The sequence below is a fragment of the Labrus bergylta genome, chromosome 5, assembly GCF_963930695.1.
Source record: "Labrus bergylta chromosome 5, fLabBer1.1, whole genome shotgun sequence".
Lineage (NCBI taxonomy): Eukaryota > Metazoa > Chordata > Actinopteri > Labriformes > Labridae > Labrus > Labrus bergylta.
In genome coordinates this window covers 25,085,174-25,104,481 of record NC_089199.1, presented here as the reverse complement: position 1 = coordinate 25,104,481, position 19,308 = coordinate 25,085,174, and the positions used below count along the sequence as shown (strand labels likewise).

The 19,308-nt window shown below is 43.2% G+C and overlaps 1 protein-coding gene across 1 annotated transcript; it reads left to right on the top strand.

Moving 5' to 3' along the window:
* The first annotated feature begins 180 nt into the window (after nt 1–180).
* podxl2 (podocalyxin-like 2) lies at nt 181–18,599 on the top strand. The gene is made up of 13 exons (XM_020656438.2): nt 181–464; nt 7,223–7,560; nt 7,720–8,038; nt 8,755–8,864; nt 10,000–10,204; nt 11,361–11,537; nt 12,318–12,490; nt 12,573–12,647; nt 13,059–13,215; nt 14,889–14,950; nt 15,186–15,365; nt 15,441–15,602; nt 16,342–18,599. The coding sequence occupies exons 1-13, from the start codon at nt 404–406 to the stop codon at nt 16,399–16,401; spliced, it is 2,079 nt and encodes a 692-aa protein (XP_020512094.2). The 5' UTR covers nt 181–403; the 3' UTR covers nt 16,402–18,599.
* The last annotated feature ends 709 nt before the right edge of the window (nt 18,600–19,308 follow it).

The following is a 19,308-nucleotide window of genomic DNA, read 5'->3' as shown; positions in this document are numbered from 1 at the left end:
AAATAAAAATTTAACCAAATAATTTAAAAAATATTATTTTGCCAGAGTTTTAAAAAATTGCAGTTTTTTTTTTAACGTTTCGACACAAAGCGACTTTTTCCGAGGAGCCCCTGAACGCAGCAGCAGAGTCACGCCGCTGCAGTTACATCTAGCGGCCAGCAGAGGGAACTACAGGCAGCTGTCAGGCGGTTCTTTCCAGCAGCGTCGGTGTTGCACAGTCTATGGTGTTGCAGCAGAGCTTCAGGATCCGCTGTGACCGCAGTCTGAGAGGCTGAACCCCGCACAGCGTCAGACCCTACACCCCGCAAACCACCGCACAGCCCGCCATGAGCCCCGCGTGCTCCTGAAACACGCGCAGATATCTAAGAGATCCTCTGTCCATTCAGAGGAGAGCTGGAGGAGGATGAGGAGGATGCTGAGCACTGCAGCAGACATGCCGGGCCCGCTCCTCATCACACTGATCGGTGAGTCTCTTCTTTTCACATTTATTTAATTTATAAAGACGTGAACACAAACAGAATTTAAAGACACACACACACACACACACACACACACACACACACACATTTAGGACAGACACAGAGCTGCAGAGGAGACAGTGTTGACATGTTTAAATTCTGTACATGTGTGTGTATGTTTGTGTGTGTTAATGAGATTTATAATAATGTTTTAAAATGAATCAAGGTGTCACCAGCTCTCTGTTTTTAAACGAAGGGTTCAGGTTCAATTCTGCAAACTGTGTGTGTGTGTGTGGCTGTGTGTGGGAGGCGCACAGTGCACTTAAATCAGCAGACACACACACTGCAGTGTCTGACACACACACACACGCACACACACACACACACACACACACACACACACACATACACACTGAGACATCACATGGACAATTAAGGCCATCAACACATCAGTTAATATGATGGATGGATCCTGTGAAAGGCAGATTTTGCTTAGTCATCAGAAAATAATGATGCATTTTTTTTTTTAAGTATTGATGAGGCTTTGTGATGAGCAGGACGATGATTTATGTATCTATGAACTTGCACTGTTATCGACAGGACTGTAAAATATAAGATAAATGAACCTGTCTTTAGATACATAATGAACAGTTTCACAAAATAATCTAGAAAATATACAAAGATATGAAACAACAAATCAGAACATCACATTTTTTTGGAAGCTGCAAGACGGGATTTTCATGGAAAAACTCCAAAAAGTTAGTGAGGTGTCGGTCGAGAAACCTTGTGCGCTGCCGTCTGACATTAAAGGTGCAGCTTGTAAACACAACCTTCAAACTGGGCCCCTCCTCCTGGGCTCAGAAGTGCACACTCACTGCAGGACGTAGTGTGTACGTTTACTAGCTACTCTAACGAAAAAGCAGATCAATTAGCACACTAGCACAAGCTAACCATCGGGGTTCGGCAGCTGCCTGTACAACAGAAAACAGACGCATTTCTCTTCATCCCACGCCGCTCCTTTAGTTGGCTTTTACCCAAAAGTCAACACAAGGTTCATCCTCGTTTTGGAGCAAGCTTTTTTCTGCTCTGTGTTTCACCGAGAAGCTTCAGTGTTTAGCCAGCTCTGCATCGGTCTGTAAACCTTTCTCCATTTTTCAAAAACATCTCCAATATTGAACCTAGTTTGAGCACGTTTCTGCTCGTGGAGCTTATTAGAAACATGCAGAGGCTTTTTAGGTCGGGTACAATCACTTCTATCTGAACCAGTTCTCTTGCCCGCTTCCATCTCTGCAACACCTGTTGACCTGATAACTGCTCTCATATCTGGCAAACCGAGGGGCATCCAAAACGGCCGTGTGATATCATGACGCCTGTTTGAGATGGAGGCTGGTTTAGGACCGAGATCAGGATGCTCAGCTGTCAGTCTGGGTGAGGGGGGATTTGGGGGGAGGGTCCCAGCCTCCGATAAGCTGATCTGAGGGGTGTGAAGGCACGAACAGAGGGGGGTTTAGGGGGAGGAACAGGTTAAATAAAAATGCATTTTGGGTTTGAGGACATTTTTTAAAGGGCTCGGCCGATATGTGGATACCGATATCGTCGTAGGAAGAGAAAAAATCAGATATCGATAAATTTGCCGATATCTTCCTTAGATCTGTCTCCGATCTGTAGAGATAGATACATAGATATTCACATATTTATTATGTTGATCCCTCAGTTATCAAACACTCGTGGAAAAGTTAATGAAGACAAGATGGTCACTCAGCTGGAAAGTAACTGAGCATGTACATGAATCACCACTCGACACTCTGCAGAGTGATGATGTTTGTTGTAGTCTATATAGCGCCCTCTACTGGTGAAAGAGAACTGCTAGTGTAATACAATGAAACTCAAATTAAATGGTATTTGACTGGTGAATAAATCGAGTAATATAGGTGCATATCTGAGATAAAGTTAACCGATACCGATAGTCACTAGATATGCTTATATCGGCTGATATTATCGACTGGCTGATTAATTGGTCAGGGTTTTGGTTTTATTCTTTTATTCTTCTTTAATATCAAAGTTGACCCCATTTTAAAATCACATATAGTGTTAAAATGCAGGATATCCAAACTAAACGTGGGTAAAGTGTCAGATCATGAGGTAAACGTATGTTGGGAGTAATCCCAGGATGAGTCTGCAGAGGGCGCTAAACGCCTTGTTCTGTAAATCACGCCATAGTTCCCCCGATGTGAAACCAAGAATTTCACCAGATGGCTTCAAGCCTCTACGTAAGCTGCTGAAACCTCTTACATAGACTCTCTTCTCCCATCTATGGAGAGCAGCCCTCCCCTGGCAGCCCTACAGCGTTCTGCCCGTGGGGAGGGGGGCCTTAAAGAGACAGCAGCTGAAACTAGCTGTTTCAGGCAGAGACTGAAATTAGGGTTTTTATCATAAACTGTAAATATGAATGTTTGAAGCCTAACTGACGGCCCCCAGTCTGTTCCTGCAGGGGGCACTGGAGTCCCATCAATGGCGGTCTCCGTGCTGGAAATTCTGATTAGCAACTGATTGTTTGTTTTTAAGGATTTTTAAATTCTGGGTTGTAGTTTAATTATCATTTTGTTGAAATCACATTTTGCGTTGACTAATGTTTGGTGCCGGATGTGCCATCAAAAAACATTACATTTCTTTCAGGAATAAAGAGAGATTTTGATTAAAGAAATATAATGTTTGCGCTCGAGTTTTATTAACCCCTACAGTCCCGGTGAGGCTGCAGGGAGTTCACGTTAGCTTGAAAGGTTTCGTGTTTCCTGGGTAAATCTCTGTCTGTGTTTGCTGCAGGATGAGAAAGATAATTAATGTTCTTAACGACAGATTTTAGTAAATAAAAAAAGTCTTTAAACACAAAGTATTCATGTAATTTAACTTTTTAGTGAGACTGACGAGGGCGTTAGAAGTTCACATTAGCTCTTTCTTTATTAGCATCCTCATTAGCGCCAGCGTACGCATTAGCTTCCTGGGGTACTTCTTGTTGGAACCCCTCCACATAGTCCGTGGTCGCTGCTGGCACGCTCCAGAGACAGACCGCGGCGCTCTCTGTGGAAACACGAGCAGTGACTAGAGTGACAGTGAACGACGCCGTAGTGTGGGGCGCACTACGCCACTACTATGAGGAAATTAGCCGTTATAGATTTAGACATTCTGCAAAAGAACACAAACTCATCCTCACAAGTCAAAATTCACGTCAGACTTGATTTTCCTTCATACAAACAAATAATTTGAATATTCTGGATTTCTCAAAAATCAAATGCAGAGATTTATTGACATTAAAGATATTTAATCGTCACCCTGCACAGAGTTAAGTGAGCGTTTTGTCGATTGGAGCTAACTCCATAACGTTTCTACTGTGTCGTCTCAGAGGAATCTTTTAGTGTGAAGCCGTTTAGAAAAAACGAGATTAACGTGATCCAGTTTATCCAAAGCCACACTCTCTCTCTCTGCTGTGTAGCTACAATCTCTGTTTTTCAGCCAGGTAAGGTTTCTGTAACCTGAGGCAGTCTGAAGAACTTTAAGGCCTCGCCTTTTCCCTCGCGGCATCCGTCCGTCCTCGTCCAGCTCAGCAGGGAGTCTGTCTGTGTGAAGCTGATAACACAAACTCAGCCATTCAGTCCCTCCGGATGCTCCGGCTCGGGGCGAGTTTATGAAGTAATTACGCTGCAAAGCTGCTTTTGCAGACACAAATGTTCAAGGTCGATGTGCAGAGCTGGAACGAGGGTGCACGCCATAACGGAGAAGGATTCATCGTGAAGTTTAGAAGCTCAGAATATCAGAGTTGAGGTTGATCATTTAAAACAATGCAAACTCTGTGTTTTGATGGTATAAAAAAGGACATAAACCTTTCAAATAACCGCATGACATGCGGACATGTTTTAGACATGTTACAGACATGTTTTAGACATGTTACAGACATGTTACAGACGTGTTTTAGACATGTTACAGACGTGTTTTAGACATGTTACAGACATGTTACAGACGTGTTTTAGACATGTTACAGACGTGTTTTATACATGTTACAGACATGTTACAAACATGTTTTAGGCATGTTACAGATGTGTTTTAGGCATGTTACAGACATGTTTTAGACATGTTACAGACATGTTTTAGGCATGTTACAGACATGTTACAAACATGTTTAAGAAGTGTTTGACTCATATCGTGGTCATGCTGCAGACATGTTTAAGACGTTCTGCAGACAGACTGCAGTCCTGTTTTAGTCATGTTTGAGATTTTTTGTAGACATGATACAGACAAGCTGCAAACTTGTTTTAGACGTTCTGCAGACATGTAGATGCGTTGCAGACATGTTACAGAAATGTTACAGACATGTTGCAGACATGTTAAACATGTTGCAGACATGTTGCAGACATGTTACAGACATGTTGCAGACATGTTAAACATGTTGCAGACATGTTACAGCAGTGTTACAGACATGTTGCAGACATGTTAAACATGTTGCAGACATGTTACAGAAATGTTGCAGACATGTTACAGACATGTTACAGACATGTTAAACATGTTACAGACATGTTACAGACATGTTTTAGGCATGTTACAGATGTGTTTTAGGCATGTTACAGACATGTTTTAGACATGTTACAGACATGTTTTAGGCATGTTACAGACATGTTACAAACATGTTTAAGAAGTGTTTGACTCATATCGTGGTCATGCTGCAGACATGTTTAAGACGTTCTGCAGACAGACTGCAGTCCTGTTTTAGTCATGTTTGAGATTTTTTGTAGACATGATACAGACAAGCTGCAAACTTGTTTTAGACGTTCTGCAGACATGTAGATGCGTTGCAGACATGTTACAGAAATGTTACAGACATGTTGCAGACATGTTAAACATGTTGCAGACATGTTACAGACATGTTGCAGACATGTTAAACATGTTGCAGACATGTTACAGCAGTGTTACAGACATGTTGCAGACATGTTAAACATGTTGCAGACATGTTACAGAAATGTTGCAGACATGTTACAGACATGTTACAGACATGTTAAACATGTTACAGACATGTTACAGACATGTTAAATATGTTGCAGAGATGTTAAACATGTTACAGACATGTTGCAGACGTGTTAAACATGTTACAGACATGTTGCAGACATGTTACATACATGTTAGACATGTTACAGACATGTTACATACATGTTAGACATGTAACAGACATGTTACAAACATGTTAAACATGTTGCAGACATGTTACATACATGTTAGACATGTTACAGACATGTTAGACATGTTACAGACATATTTTAGACGTTCTGCAGACATGTAGATATGTTGCAGACATGTTGCAGACATGTTAGACATGTTGTAGACATGTTACAGAGATATTGCAGACATGTTACAGACATGTTAGACATGTTGCAGACATGTTACATACATGTTGAAGACATGTTGCAGACATGTTAGACATGTTGCAGACATGTTACATACATGTTGAAGACATGTTGCAGACATGTTGCAGACATGTTGTAAATGTGTTGCAGACATGTTGAAGACATGTTTGTAGACGTTCTGCAGACGTGTTTGGCTGCGATGTGATAATCTGCTCAGTCAGGCTCAGAGGTCAGACGACCATCTGTGAACCCAGACAGTGAACACGGCAGGAGGCATGACCGTGGGACGGAGAGGGGGCTGTGACTCCACGACGAGGCGCAGAGATTAGAGACGTATGGACGGACAGAAACAGAGAGAGGAGGGCGGAGTTTATACATGTCAGGACTCAGGATGTCAGTGAAATGTTTAAATTATAACTGAAGGAATAAATCTTACTGAGTGAGATAAAGAGAGAGAGGGAGAGCTTTTAGCTCTGACTGTCAAACAGCAGCTGATGAAAGCTTTTAATTAAAAACACTTAATGCAGCAAACAGACAGCAGAGAGCTATGTCAGGGCGGACTTTAAAGTATGATGAGCAAAGAAAAAAACACATCAGGTCTGTGAATGAAGAAAAGGAAGTGCTGACAACAATGCAGCAGCCAGTATGTTCTCCTTCTATCTTTAGGTTCTGGTCCTGAATGCTCTGGATTTGTTTGGACCAGAGAAGGTAGGCACTTTTAAGGCACCCCCCCACACGGCCGTTTTGGACTCCCCTCAGTTTGTCAGATATGTGACCAGTTATCAGGTCAAACCAACAGGTGTTGCATTGATGGAAGCGGGCAAGAGAAGTGGTTCAGATAGAAGTGATTGTACCCGACCTAAAAAGCCTCTGCATGTTTCTAATAAGCTCCACGAGCAGACACGTGCTCAAACTAGGATCAATATTGGAGATGCTTTTGAAAAATGGAGAGAGGTAAGAACGCAGAAAGGTTTACAGACCGATGCAGAGCTGGATAAACACTGAAGCTTCAGTGTCCACCACATGGCAACCTGCGTGAGCATCGACTCTAGAGAGTCCTTTAAGATTTATTTCCCAAAGTTCGAGTCTTGGTCGTTCTTCTTTGAGATGTTTTTATTTGTAAGCTAACCATTTAGCAGAAGTCCCTTTTGTGTTCTGTCAAAATAAAAGCACATTCTAAACAAAAGCTGGAAATAAAGAGAGTGAAGCTTAAGGAAATAAGAAAGGCAAAATAAAAGCACCACAAAGAACCTGGTTGAGATTTTTCTTGGGCTTGATTTTCTTTACTTGGATGAATCCTACGACGTCCCCTGACCATCTCATCTCCTCAGAGAATCCCGTAAGACTTGATGATGTGTGTCTCTCTCCTTTCAGCCCTCCTGTTCACCTGTGACGCCTTCAGACTGGGTTCCACTCAGCGGGTCATCCCCCTCGGTCCTCCGCTGGCTCGTCTGTTCCAGGACGAAGGTCAGTCCCAGCTGGACTTCATCCAGGAATTAGTCCGCACCAAACGCCACTCCGTCCCTGAGCTAGTGAGGGTCCAGCCTCACCTGGTCCATGACATGGGCTGGCCGGAGATCCACGAGACCTCCCGCTCCCAGGGCAAGGTGGACACAGCTAACTCCTCCCAGTTAAACCCTCCATCTTCAACCAACCAGGGTCAGAGCAGGAGTGGCGGGGACGAAAACATGGACGTGGAGGACGAGATGGAGGTGAGGGCGAGTCTTTATGAATCTGTGCAGGGTTAAACGTGCGTCATACTGAGATATAAACACCAACTGCACTCTGGGTAAAAGTCATGAAGGCTGGATGATTATAAATTGTAATTTCTGAAAATGATGATGTCATCAGACTTATTCTTCTTCTTGCAGCGTATGGTTCACCTGGTGGCTCCTCAGGACGCTGAAAGCTTCAGGGGACCCTCGGACTCCTCCGACCCAGAGAGGGAGCCGGTCGGTGGGCCGGGAGCTGGAGACGCCTCCCTGGAAGCTTCTGGCTTTTACGGGACAGACGCAGAGGACAGAGAGAGAGGGGAGGAGGGGGGAGAGGACAGAGAGAGGAGAGGGGGAGACGTCAGAGAAGAGGATGAAGAGGAAGAAGAGAGGGGAGGAGAAAGAGACGATCATGACGACCGTGAAGTGGACGCTTTAGAGGGAAACCACACAACGCCAGATCTGGACTCCCTGATTGGTCAGTAGAAATTATCTTAACTAGAGGTAGAGGTTCTTCACATCACACAGTGCACACACATTATCTGAAGAATCTGTCAGAAACTTTGGTCAGTCAGTCCGGAGTCTTCTGCAGCAGATACACTAGGCTTCTGTTTCTGCAGGATGTCGGTGCACGGAGCATCAATTCACCACAGAGCAGATCGAGCAGGACAGGAAGTCAGACACCGAAACAACATTAAAACATTCTGTTCTTTTTCAGAATAAAACAAACGGTTCAGAAAAACAACCATTTGTGTTTGATAACACATACATTGTATTATCTCGAATGTGATTCTGTAATTACCGCAGGATCTCCTTTGTCACTGCACTCCAGCTGTTTTGAATTTGGCCTGCAGTACCGACTTTAAACACTAGGTGTCAGAGTTACATATCTCTCCTTTAATAAATGAAGCTGATGATAAAGTGCAGAAAGCAGCTTTAATGTATTTTCTGAATGCAAAATGATCTTTTCTTCACTTCTATAGTCATGCTGTATTTGGAGCTTTTTCTGTCCTAATGAAACCTGAAACATTTTAAAAGACAAACATGTTTTTATTATTCCGATGGCAACCAGGAACCGTGTGAGTCTTTCTACACGCTCATGTCTAAACCTTATGGAAACTGTGGAAACATTGCGGTGTAAGAGGTTTTACGTAACACTCAGGTGTTTCTGACAAGTGTCTTTGTGCCTCACAGGTTACAGCCCACCTTTTCACCTCTTCACTTCCAAACAGCCCGATTTCTCCGTCCACACTGAGGAGCAGGATCCTGGTCTTCAGGAGCACCTGGCTCCTTCAGTCCTGGAGGTGAGGACCGAAAAAGATGCTTTTGTATTGACTGTAAATGTAATGTTATCTATTTTATCGGGTTATTATTATAGTCCAAAAAGGAATGTTCATGATCCCGTGTACTGTCCCTGCTGAGGTGTTGTAACTTCAACTAGACAGCCAGCCAAACTCCATATAAAACGACACGGGATTCAGGATGTAGAGTTCTAGCTCCTTAATTTATTCCAGACTCAATGTGCATGAGGTTAAGAATCAGGAGTGAAACTGAAAATATAGATTGGTACAACACAATTAACAAGATGTCCTTTATACAATCATCAAAATAATAAACAAGCTAACTACTTTTATGCTTGTAGGTGGGTCTTAATTGTTTAAATGACATGCATTAATGTATGCAAATTTAATAATATAGCAAAGATACTTTCCAATATCTAAAGGTGAAATCCTAATTAACATGTGAACAACTTACAAGCAATGCCTCTGCTGGAGAAACAACTGGATCGCACTGGATTTACTTTTGAGCTCCTGCCACAAATTCTAGCCCTCTACTAGATCATGTGCACAAATAAAACTTCCTACTTCCTGTTCCTAAAGGAAGTGATACAAAACCACCACTATACAGTAGGGGGAGCTAAATCACAGAAAAAACTGAATATTTATAAAACATAGAAATAGCCTGGAAGGCAATACATCCTGTGTTATGAAAGAAACGTCTCTCTGAAAGTCCTGATGATACTTAGCCCCTTTTCCACTGCAGGAACTTACCCCAAAACTAGGGGGAACTTTTGAGGAACTACGTTCAACTAAAGGTACAAGGGTCTAAGTTTAGTCCTGGGGTAAAAGATCAAGCCCTAAAAATGACCCTGCTCAGGAGGTACTCTCCAATGGTCCAGGGAGTTTGGGGGCAGGGCCTGCAGAGCTGAAGGTCTCTGATTGGTCAGGCACTCGTATTGTTAGGTAACGTCTCCTGCGTCAGGAGACCCCCCTCCCCCTCCTGTCTGACAGGGATAGTCTCCCACTGTGAGGTGCATGTGTGAACAACAAGATCAGGAGGATTTCAGGAGCAGTCCTCCTGAGATTATCTAGATATTTTCAGGAGTGCAGATGTGAAAACGTCTCTAAAGACTTACTCTAACCTGGTGTCGACTTACAGGTGGGTCCTCTAGAGAGAGAGTTGTGGGAGGCAGAGAAGGAGGACGATGGTCATGCCAGTGGTTATGGCGTCCTTCACTCTTCCATCACTACGCCCGGTGCCACACCTTCTCCTACATCTGCTGCTGATGGAGACTCTGCAGGAACCGTGACCCCAGAGACGGACACAGGAACAGACTTCGGCCTGCTGGGAAGTTACACCAAAGGTAAAATTAAAAAAAGATGTCGCCAGCAGAATTATTGTTTTCCATGCGGGGCGCTCTTTTCTGCTGCTCTGCGATGTCTTTTTCTAGCGTGTTTTTAGCGTGCATAAATGTTGAAAAAATTACAACTCAAGATCAATCAATCAATCAATCAATCAATCAATTTTTATTTGTATAGCGTCAACTCATAACAAGTGTTATCTCGAGACACTTTACAAAAAGCAGGTAAAATACCTTACTCTTTGTCTGTTAACATTACAAAAGAGCAGGTAAAAATACCTTACTCATTGTTATGTTACAAAAAGCAGATAAAAGACCTTACTTATTGCTATATTACAAAGATCCGGCCTATCCATCATGAGCACTTTAGCAAAGCAGCAAAAGTTACAGTGGTAAGAAAAAACTGCCTTATTAAAAGGCAGAAATCTTCGGCCGGATCCCCAGCTCATGACGAAACAGCCTTCACAGGCCTAGACTGCGCTGGGCTTAGAAAGGGATAGGGGGAGAGATGGGATAAGATGCAGGAAGAGGGATAGGGAGCAAGGGGGTGGGGGGAGGCAAGCCGTCCATCAACAATCCGGTGGGGTGGGGGGGTTGTTCTGGCAGGCCGTCAACCAACGATCTTGAGGAGCCTAAGAGAGCTCAAGAGCTCCTAGGAAAGTAGGTGGTTAGTGACTGAGATTTACAGATAGATACATGCAGTAATATGATGTACTGTATATGCAGAGAGAGAGAGAGAGAGAGGAGCTCAAGGTGCCAGTTCCCCCGGTAGTCTAAGCCAATAGCAGCATAACTAAGAGCTGGTCTACAGCAGCACCAGCCCTAACTATAAGATTTATCAAAAAGGAAAGTTTTAAGTCTATTCTTAAAAATACTAGTGCAAGGGTTTACCTCCTCATCACTATCAGGAACAGCTGTGATGTAGAATCAATCCGTGGATCTTTATGGATTATAGGCACTATCTGTCCAATCAGATTCGACTATGAAAATCGTCGACGATGACACCCCTAGAATGAACACTACAGCCTGCACAACGCACATGCCTAAAGACGAAGTCAGGAAATCAAATCCAAAGCAAAGAGTTTGGTTATTTGTTTTTCACGTCAAAGACAGAGAGCGTTGGCTGCTGTTATTTATTTCTGTTTTTTATTCCCTGCAGATGAGGAGACAGAGAAGGAGGAGGAGGAGGAGGAGGAGGAGGAGGGGGAGGAGGAAACAGGACTGGCAAACAAAGGCGTATTTACCCTGAATCCCACAGTGCCAGAGGTTGGCCTGGCGCCCAGCAGAGAGCCTCTGCAGCCCAGCGTGGAGGAGGAGGAGGAGCACAAGATAAGGAGTGAGATGACTCTTTGAAGCTGATTTGTTGTTATATAGAAAAAAACAGATGTGAGACACAAATGTAGTTTTAAAAAAAAAAAAAAATTGTGGAAAACTGAAATCGTCCAATCGCAGCTTAGCAATGATTACTAAGACGACCCGTGGGGGGATTTTCATGCCTTTATTTAAAGAAGGGACAGTGGATAGCATCGGAAACAGGGGAGAAAGAGACAGGCAGGAAAGGATCCACAGGTCAGATTTGAACCCTGGCTGCCCACTTGGAGGACCTCAGCCTCCGTACATTGTACGCACTCACCAACTACTAGGCCACCGGCTCTCAGACAAATAGGTTTTGATTACTTTTGATAACTGATCTGATGATGGCTGAAAAGGAGCGTTTCTTACGTGATAAGGTATTAACAGTGAGTTCTGGACTCTCTCTTGTGAGGGCGAGGACAGAGGGGTGTGTCGAAGCCGGAGGTCATTAGCCGCAGAGCTAGCATTAACTCCAGGCACTCCGGGGCTGCAGACACGACCCGCTCGGCTACTTCATCCCTGGGGTCAAAATCCAGACTGGTTTCAGCCGCTGCTTTTGCTTTTCAACGTGCAGAGTTTCTGAATAAGCGTTGCGTTTTTCAAGAGTGCATTGTTTCAGCTTGGCTCAGCCTTTGCCCCGACAGGCCACCGTAGTTTCTCTCCATTAAAGAGCTCAGAAAGGTATAAATGTTAGCTTGTACAAAGGGGGAGGGGCTTAGTGAGATCATTTTATAATGAGTTGATTCTTTTCGATACTCTTCAGCGATTGGACCCAAAGACAAAGGGGATGAGTTGGAGGAGGATAGGTGGAGGACATTTGAAGAAACAGGAATTCGACCGATCCTCCCGCTCACCACCGAGCCCTCCAACACCGCAGACTCCACTCGGCCGTCCTGGGATTGGTCAGAAAAGACCACGCCGCTCCCCGTCACAGAGGTCTTCTTACCCATAAGAGAAACACATTGAGTATTTGATGACTCCCTGTGTATTAAATATTCAGATTCTGTGGATGTTTCAGGTGGTGTGTTTGGACTGGAGCGAGCTGACTGAACGAGGATACGTCTTCCTCAACATGACTCAAAACCTCAACTGTGTGAGTACAAGACGCCAACGATTATTCCTCGAGATAATATCAGGAGGACTGCTCCTTAACCAGGAGTGTTGTAGTACCCTACAAATCGGTTTTGGTTTCCAAGAATGGTCTGCAGACCATGTCTTGAAGGTCTCGGTCTCGTCTGTGAATCGAAAGTATTTTTACTCTGTCTTGTCTCGGTCTCTGACTGGACGGACTCAGAATTTTAATTCAAGACCACCACTGATTTGCTATTTTTACACTTCATTAGAGATATTTATGGTCTTGGTCTTGACTCGTCCTCAACCTCTAAATGCCTTGGTCATGGTCTCGGTTAGTTTGGTCTTGACTACAATAACTACTAACAAGGTAAACAAGGTCGGCTCGCCTCTGGCTCCTGTGTGTGTGTGTGTGTGTTGGTTTGTGTGACAGGAGGAGTTTCGTGTGGATCACGGCGTCCGCTTGTTGAGGATCTTAGAGCGAGTGTTTGCACGAAGAATGAACAGCCCCGAGGGATCATGGGTACTCTACCTGAGCAAGCCGACACACCAACAACACCAGCTGCTGATGAACGTGGCGTCCGAGCAAGGTATCCACACGTACAGTTTCTCCATTCATGTAGCTGCAGTTGAATCATCTATTATCTAGAAGAAATAAAAGGATTTGCAGTAAACAAGTATTCATGAAGTGAAAGCCTGGGAGACCCCCGTCCCCTCCCTGCAGTGATTCGAAGTCCCCTCTTGGCAACTTCTTTAAAGAAAAGTTCTATTCTGGTTAAAGACATCATAAGTAAATGTGGGATTACTTTTTTGTATTTTTAAAATTACCAGAAAGACAAGTCCCCACTTGGATAGTGTCGACTGATGGCCCCCTTTAGTAAGGTACACGTGTATGTGTGTGTGTGTGTGTGTGTGTGTCCAACAGTATGTTGGTGCGTCTCAGCGTGCCCGTTATGGTCCGTCATGTTGAGAGAGAGGAGCTGCAGCTACATCAAATACACTGAATACTCAGCTTAGTTTTTAAGACAAAGAAGAAGAAGACTGACTTTATTGATCCCAGCAAGGGGAAATTCTACACTCTGTAAGTCATGCAACACACACATAGGCTGAAATATAACGTGGTGGAGGGTCCAAGTCCCTGTGAGCTGCTGTCCCTCCTCTAATGAATCTGTTCAAACGGTTAAAGTGTTCAGTAACGGACATGTGATGTTCATCAGGTTGTTAACCTACAATCATTAACCCTGTGTTCTCCAGAGCTCGTTGGATCTCTGATTCTAACTCCTCTCCGACCTGACGGACGAGTCAGAGACGACACTGATCCACTGGATCTGAAACGTTCAGGTCGCAGGTTTAGACTGGACTTAAAGAAACACCTGAAATAATCAGAATAACTGACAAAGACAAACTCCTCCCCTCAGGAGAGAGACTCCTCCATGATGACTTTTACAAGATCAATAAAACACAACACGAGTCATAAAGAAGGATTCAGATCAAGAAACTTTATTGATGATTACAGGAACAGGATTCATACTAACCAGATATTTTAACTCTTTGTTGTTGTAAAGAACGTAAAGCTTTCAGACTTCAGAGGACGTTTCATCCTCTGAACATGAAGATGGTAAAGAAATATGAACAGTCTTCAGGCCTTTACAGAATGAAGCTCCAGAAAGACTCAAACTCAGAACAGGTGATCGAGCTACCTGTGGACTGGGAGCTACAAGATTAAAGGCAGGGTTGGTCATTGTAGCATGATTTTGAAAGTTAAGAGGGGCAGCAGCACAACAATAAATAACAGTATCATCCGCATATAAAGTAAAATTTGCATCTGTAACATTTTGACCGATACTGTTAATGTAAAGTGTGAATAACAGCGACCCCAGGACTGAGCCTTGTGGCACACCATTTTAAACTTCAAAAAAAGTTGTCAGGACATATCAGCCCTAGTGAGATGACAATTGTAGAGTAATTCCATCTCACTGTGTGCAGCAAGAAATAATTTTTATCATTACTTTTATTTTTTGTATTATTCCCGTGCAGGATAATCACTTTAGTCACACAGGAAAATTTAACAACATTATCATCACCATGGAAACTCAGTCATACAATCCTAAGAATCAGAGACGAAGATTCAGAAGAATATTCTCATCATCAAGATGCTTTTTTAAAATCTTCAGCCACAGCGATTCACTGGTTAAGTCCTCAGGCTTAAGATTAAGACAAGGCCTCCACTGGTGTTAAGATTGTATGTGTGTGTGTCTTTCAGGAGTCATCGCCACCAAAGATGTGCTGGACATGCTGGGACAGATAAGGAAGAGTCTGAACAAGGTGAGCTGTTCTTTTAGTCTGTGTGTTGTCGAATCATTCGCCTCCTCAGTGTCTCCCTGTAGTCAACGTTTCCAGTTCTCAATGTTTTCACTAACAGCATGCAGGAGTTTGTTTGCAATATAAACTCCTCCTCTTCTGTCCTTTTTAAAGGTTGTTTAGTTCATCTAGGGTACTTACTGATATTATTGATCATTCAAAGATTGGACATTTTAAATCTTGTGTGTTTCTGGTTCAGGTGGGGATCCAGAACTACAGCGCTGCAGGTAGCTGTCAGTCTACGCCCAGACAGACACGCAGCGACTATGGGAAGCTGTTTGTGGTTCTGGTGATCATCGGCTCCGTGTGCATGGTCATCATCACGTCAGGATTCATTTACATATGCTGGCAGAGACGACTACCGGCGACTAAGACGAATGTGGGTACACACATAGACATATTTACTTTGACACGTGATGGAGACGCACCTGAAACACTTTTTTTTATTTCACAGTTCCGTGCTGAGGAACTTCACTTCGTGGAGAACGGCTGCCACGACAACCCCACGCTGGACGTGGCCAATGACAGCCAGCCAGAGATGCAGGAGAAAAAGCTGAGCGCCAACGGGCTCGCAGGGGGGGGAGAAGGAGGCGGGGAGGACAGCAAACGCTGGCAGGTGATTGTACAACTGAGGAGAATAAAAAATATATTCACGTGAATGATGACTTGCACAGAAAGTTTTCAACACTTGCACACAGCTCAAAGACACTGCTTCAATAACAAACATATAGCGGCTCTGAGTGGGAGAGCGGCTATTTACTCTGCTCAGCTGATCGGCATACAGTGACGCAAGAACATTTTCACAGATGATAAACTGTTCATGAGCACAAACACAATATTTTAAGTATAAGCCCAAACATAAAACATCAGTGGATAGCAGGTTAAATATCGATTAGGAAAGGAGGCTCATAGGGGTTAAAAATTAATGTTTTCTGTGAATTATTCTGTATGATGTGATTTGACGATTCTTTTTATGTCTGTGTAATTTAATGATTTGAAACGTTGACTTGGCCTCACACGGGGCACCAATATGTGGTGTAATTAATTTATTAAGACGTTAATAATCTTCATCTCAGGCAGGCCGTCCACCAACAATCCCGTAATGGATGGATGGACTCTGAACCGAACTTGCTTCGTAGTATATTAACCTTAAAGTTTGATTAGGTTTGGGAATGAGTCGGCAGAAATGGCTGCTGTCTTGTGTTGACATTTCTTCTGCTGCCACTAGGGGGTCAGGTCTTTGCCACACAGAGGGAAGTTTAAGGTGCAGCAAACCTCTCCATGTAAGGACCCAGGTTCACAGGAGAACAACCCAGTAACAGCGTGATGTCTTTCATTATTTCTCTTGTTTTTAGGTGTTTGTAAATCAAGCAGCGACCGACGATGATGAGGAGGAGCAGGACACACATCTCTGATTGTCCAAGAGGAAGAAGAGGAGATGGGCTGTGAAGGACGATACAGAAGAGGAGGAGGAGGAGGAGGAAATGAAATGTCTGTAAGAGAGAAGACAGAAAAGGAAAAGGAGGAAAGGACAAAAGGGGAAGGGTCACTGAGGTGTTGTCCAATCAGAGCGAAGCTAGGAGGAGTTCATAACGTCAGTGTGGATGTTCGACATCGGGGTTAAAAAACAGATTCAAATTGATACGAAACTCAGAGAAGCAGAAGAACAAAACGACAGCCAACCTCTCTCTCTCTCTCTCTCGCCCTAACTGATCACCTGCAGACTCCCAACACGTACGCGACAGGTAGAGAACGAGCAGAGACAGAAATACAGTGTATATCTGAAATCTACCCCGATGTCTGACTCCAGAGACGACACCGACTCCTCTCAGCTTCTCCTCTAAACCACAAAGCAGGACATTTGGCGTGTAGCTCTCTGAGGGTGACGTTCTGGCGTGTAGCTCTCTGAGGGTGACGCTCTGGCGTGTAGCTCTCCGAGGGTGACGCTCTGGCGTGTAGCTCTCTGAGGATGACATTTTGGCACTTTATCGACTCCTCTTGCACTTACAATGACTCTAATGTTTGAAATGCTGCATCATGTTATAAAATATAAAACATACCGTGACTGAAATAATCTCCTTTTTGCTCTTAGGAATGATTCGTTCTGCTAAGGATGTTCCGTGTACACTCACTAACCTTCTGTCCTGTTAGCCTGACCTGCTTTAAATAGTGTTCGAATGGCTGCTGTACGCTAACGCCGGCTAACTCTTGAGGCTATGACACACGGACAACTTTTAGCTAACAAAAAGCATGAATAAAATAACTTATTACAGTGTTCAAGTTGAGTCGACGGAACCCTGAGTCACAGTGGAGCCTTGAGTCCTGAATGTTGAATGTTTCATTTTGAGTCACATGGTTTATCTCAATGACGACAGTCAGCTGTGTCCAAGTGTCTTCTATTGCGTCGTTAGTCATGTCCTGGTCATTTAGATCATTTCAACGTCTCTTCAGTCATCTCAAAGTAATTTCAGGTCCGTCCGAGTATCTTCAGGCGTGTCCTGGTGCTACCTTACCGAACTGACCCGCTGAACTGGACCCCCTGGTGGAAACGGGGTCAAGTCTCTTTAGTCATGTCCTGGTTGTTGCATCAAAACATTTCAGTTTCAGATGGTCGACGGTGGGACGAGATAAATTCATCTTAGTTTGCTGGATAAGAGAAGTTTAGGAATCTAATATAAAATAGCGACACTTGGAGGATCGTAACACATCTGACTGACAGAAATAAGTGGATATATTTTTATGTCTGATGGTCAATAAGAACGTGTTCGTCAGCGTTTGGTGACCTGGGATGGAGAGAATCTGTAGCTAGCAGCAGACACTCTGTCTTTGTGTTACCTAACTCGTACTCTGATTATTCCTGTTGATCATTTCGTTACTGCAGTTGTCCGTCTCTGCTCCTGTTACCGGTGGAATTGCCAGTCTTTGTTTCGTCTGTTTCAGCTCTTCTTCTCTGACTTCTCTCGCTGTAACTTGCACTGCAAATGGCTTCTCAATAAATGACGCAGATCGAAATGCACTTTGTCATCTGAGCGGGATTCACGGAACATTCATGACGTCTGACAAACGTCCATTTTAAACCCTCATATTTGCCTGCGATGTAGACCATCTGTTTCTGAGAGCACAAACAAGAACAGGCAGAAATGTTAGCATGTAGCTTTTAGCCTCGCCGCCGCCACTAATATATCAAAACAAACCGCTTCTGTTGCTTTGAGTTGCTGAAACTTGAATAAGAGAATAAAAGAGACACTTTTTGTTTCCATGAATCAACTGAATGCTGAACAGATTCTAATGATTTAAAGTTATTCTCCACATGTTTCTGTTATAGCAGCCTCACGTATGTTAGCATATGTTAGCAATGCTAGTGCAAGTCAATGGGAATTCAGCTGTAGCAAAACACAAGTGACTATTTGTTAAAAAAAAAAAGGATATCAAGCTTTGTTACCATCTTTCTTTTGTTGTGTTTACATTAATACTTACAACGTATTTCTTTAGATTTTTTTACGGGTCTTTTTAAAAAATGTTTATGTTTACATGTCTTTTTTTTTATCTCATACTGTTTGCTCTTTGGTTGTCTGTGTCATCAGTGAGAAATAAACTTTGGACAAAAATGTGATTCTTGTTTTAATGATGTGTGCCACAATTTCATGTCTTGGCCTGCTCTTCTTGGAGTAGAGTGAAATGTTTAGAGGTTTAATGGTATTTTTATACACGCATTCTTACCAGACGCGACAAGTTTTGGTTAATAAAGCAGTTTTAATAGTTTGACTTTTTTTTCTTCTAATAATTCAGTAAATGTTTTTTAACCAAGCAGCAGCCTCTTGTTGAAATGAAGCCGATGCTGAAGTGTAAAATCCTGCAGTTCCTAGAGTGTCCACTAGAGGCCGGCTGCAGAAGCACAGGAAGTCACATACACACCCATTCAAAAAAGCCTGTTTTTACAGCAGAGATTAACATGTTTACAGGCTGGTTAAAAAAAACAAATAGGTCTGATTAGCTCATGTCACGATCGACACACACTGTACGGGGGGGTGAATGTTTTGATGACTCATCAATTTTGATTTGATTAAGGATGTAGCTGTGAAGAAACTAATTTTTTTGTGGTTTTGGGTTGTATTCATTACAAACTTTCGTACTTTTATACACAATCAATCATTTAGAAATATAGATATTGTATCTTTTCAAAATAATTTCTCATGAAAAGTATTGAAGTCGTGTCATAAAAAGTACAATCTCACTCATTAGTTTTACTGTTAAACCTGCTCTTCTCTGACTTCAGTAGAGCCTCCTCTCTCTCTCTCTCTCTCTCTCTTCTTTCAGCTGTT

What these genes read in the sequence shown, in the direction of transcription:
- podxl2 (XM_020656438.2), top strand. Translation starts at nt 404, where the DNA reads ATGAGGAGGATGCTGAGCACTGCAGCAGACATGCCGGGCCCGCTCCTC. An exon ending in ACGTGGAGGACGAGATGGAG is followed by an intron (nt 7,561 to 7,719) that starts GTGAGGGCGAGT and finishes TTCTTCTTGCAG; the next exon opens with CGTATGGTTCACCTGGTGGC. An exon ending in GAACGTGGCGTCCGAGCAAG is followed by an intron (nt 13,216 to 14,888) that starts GTATCCACACGT and finishes TGTGTCTTTCAG; the next exon opens with GAGTCATCGCCACCAAAGAT.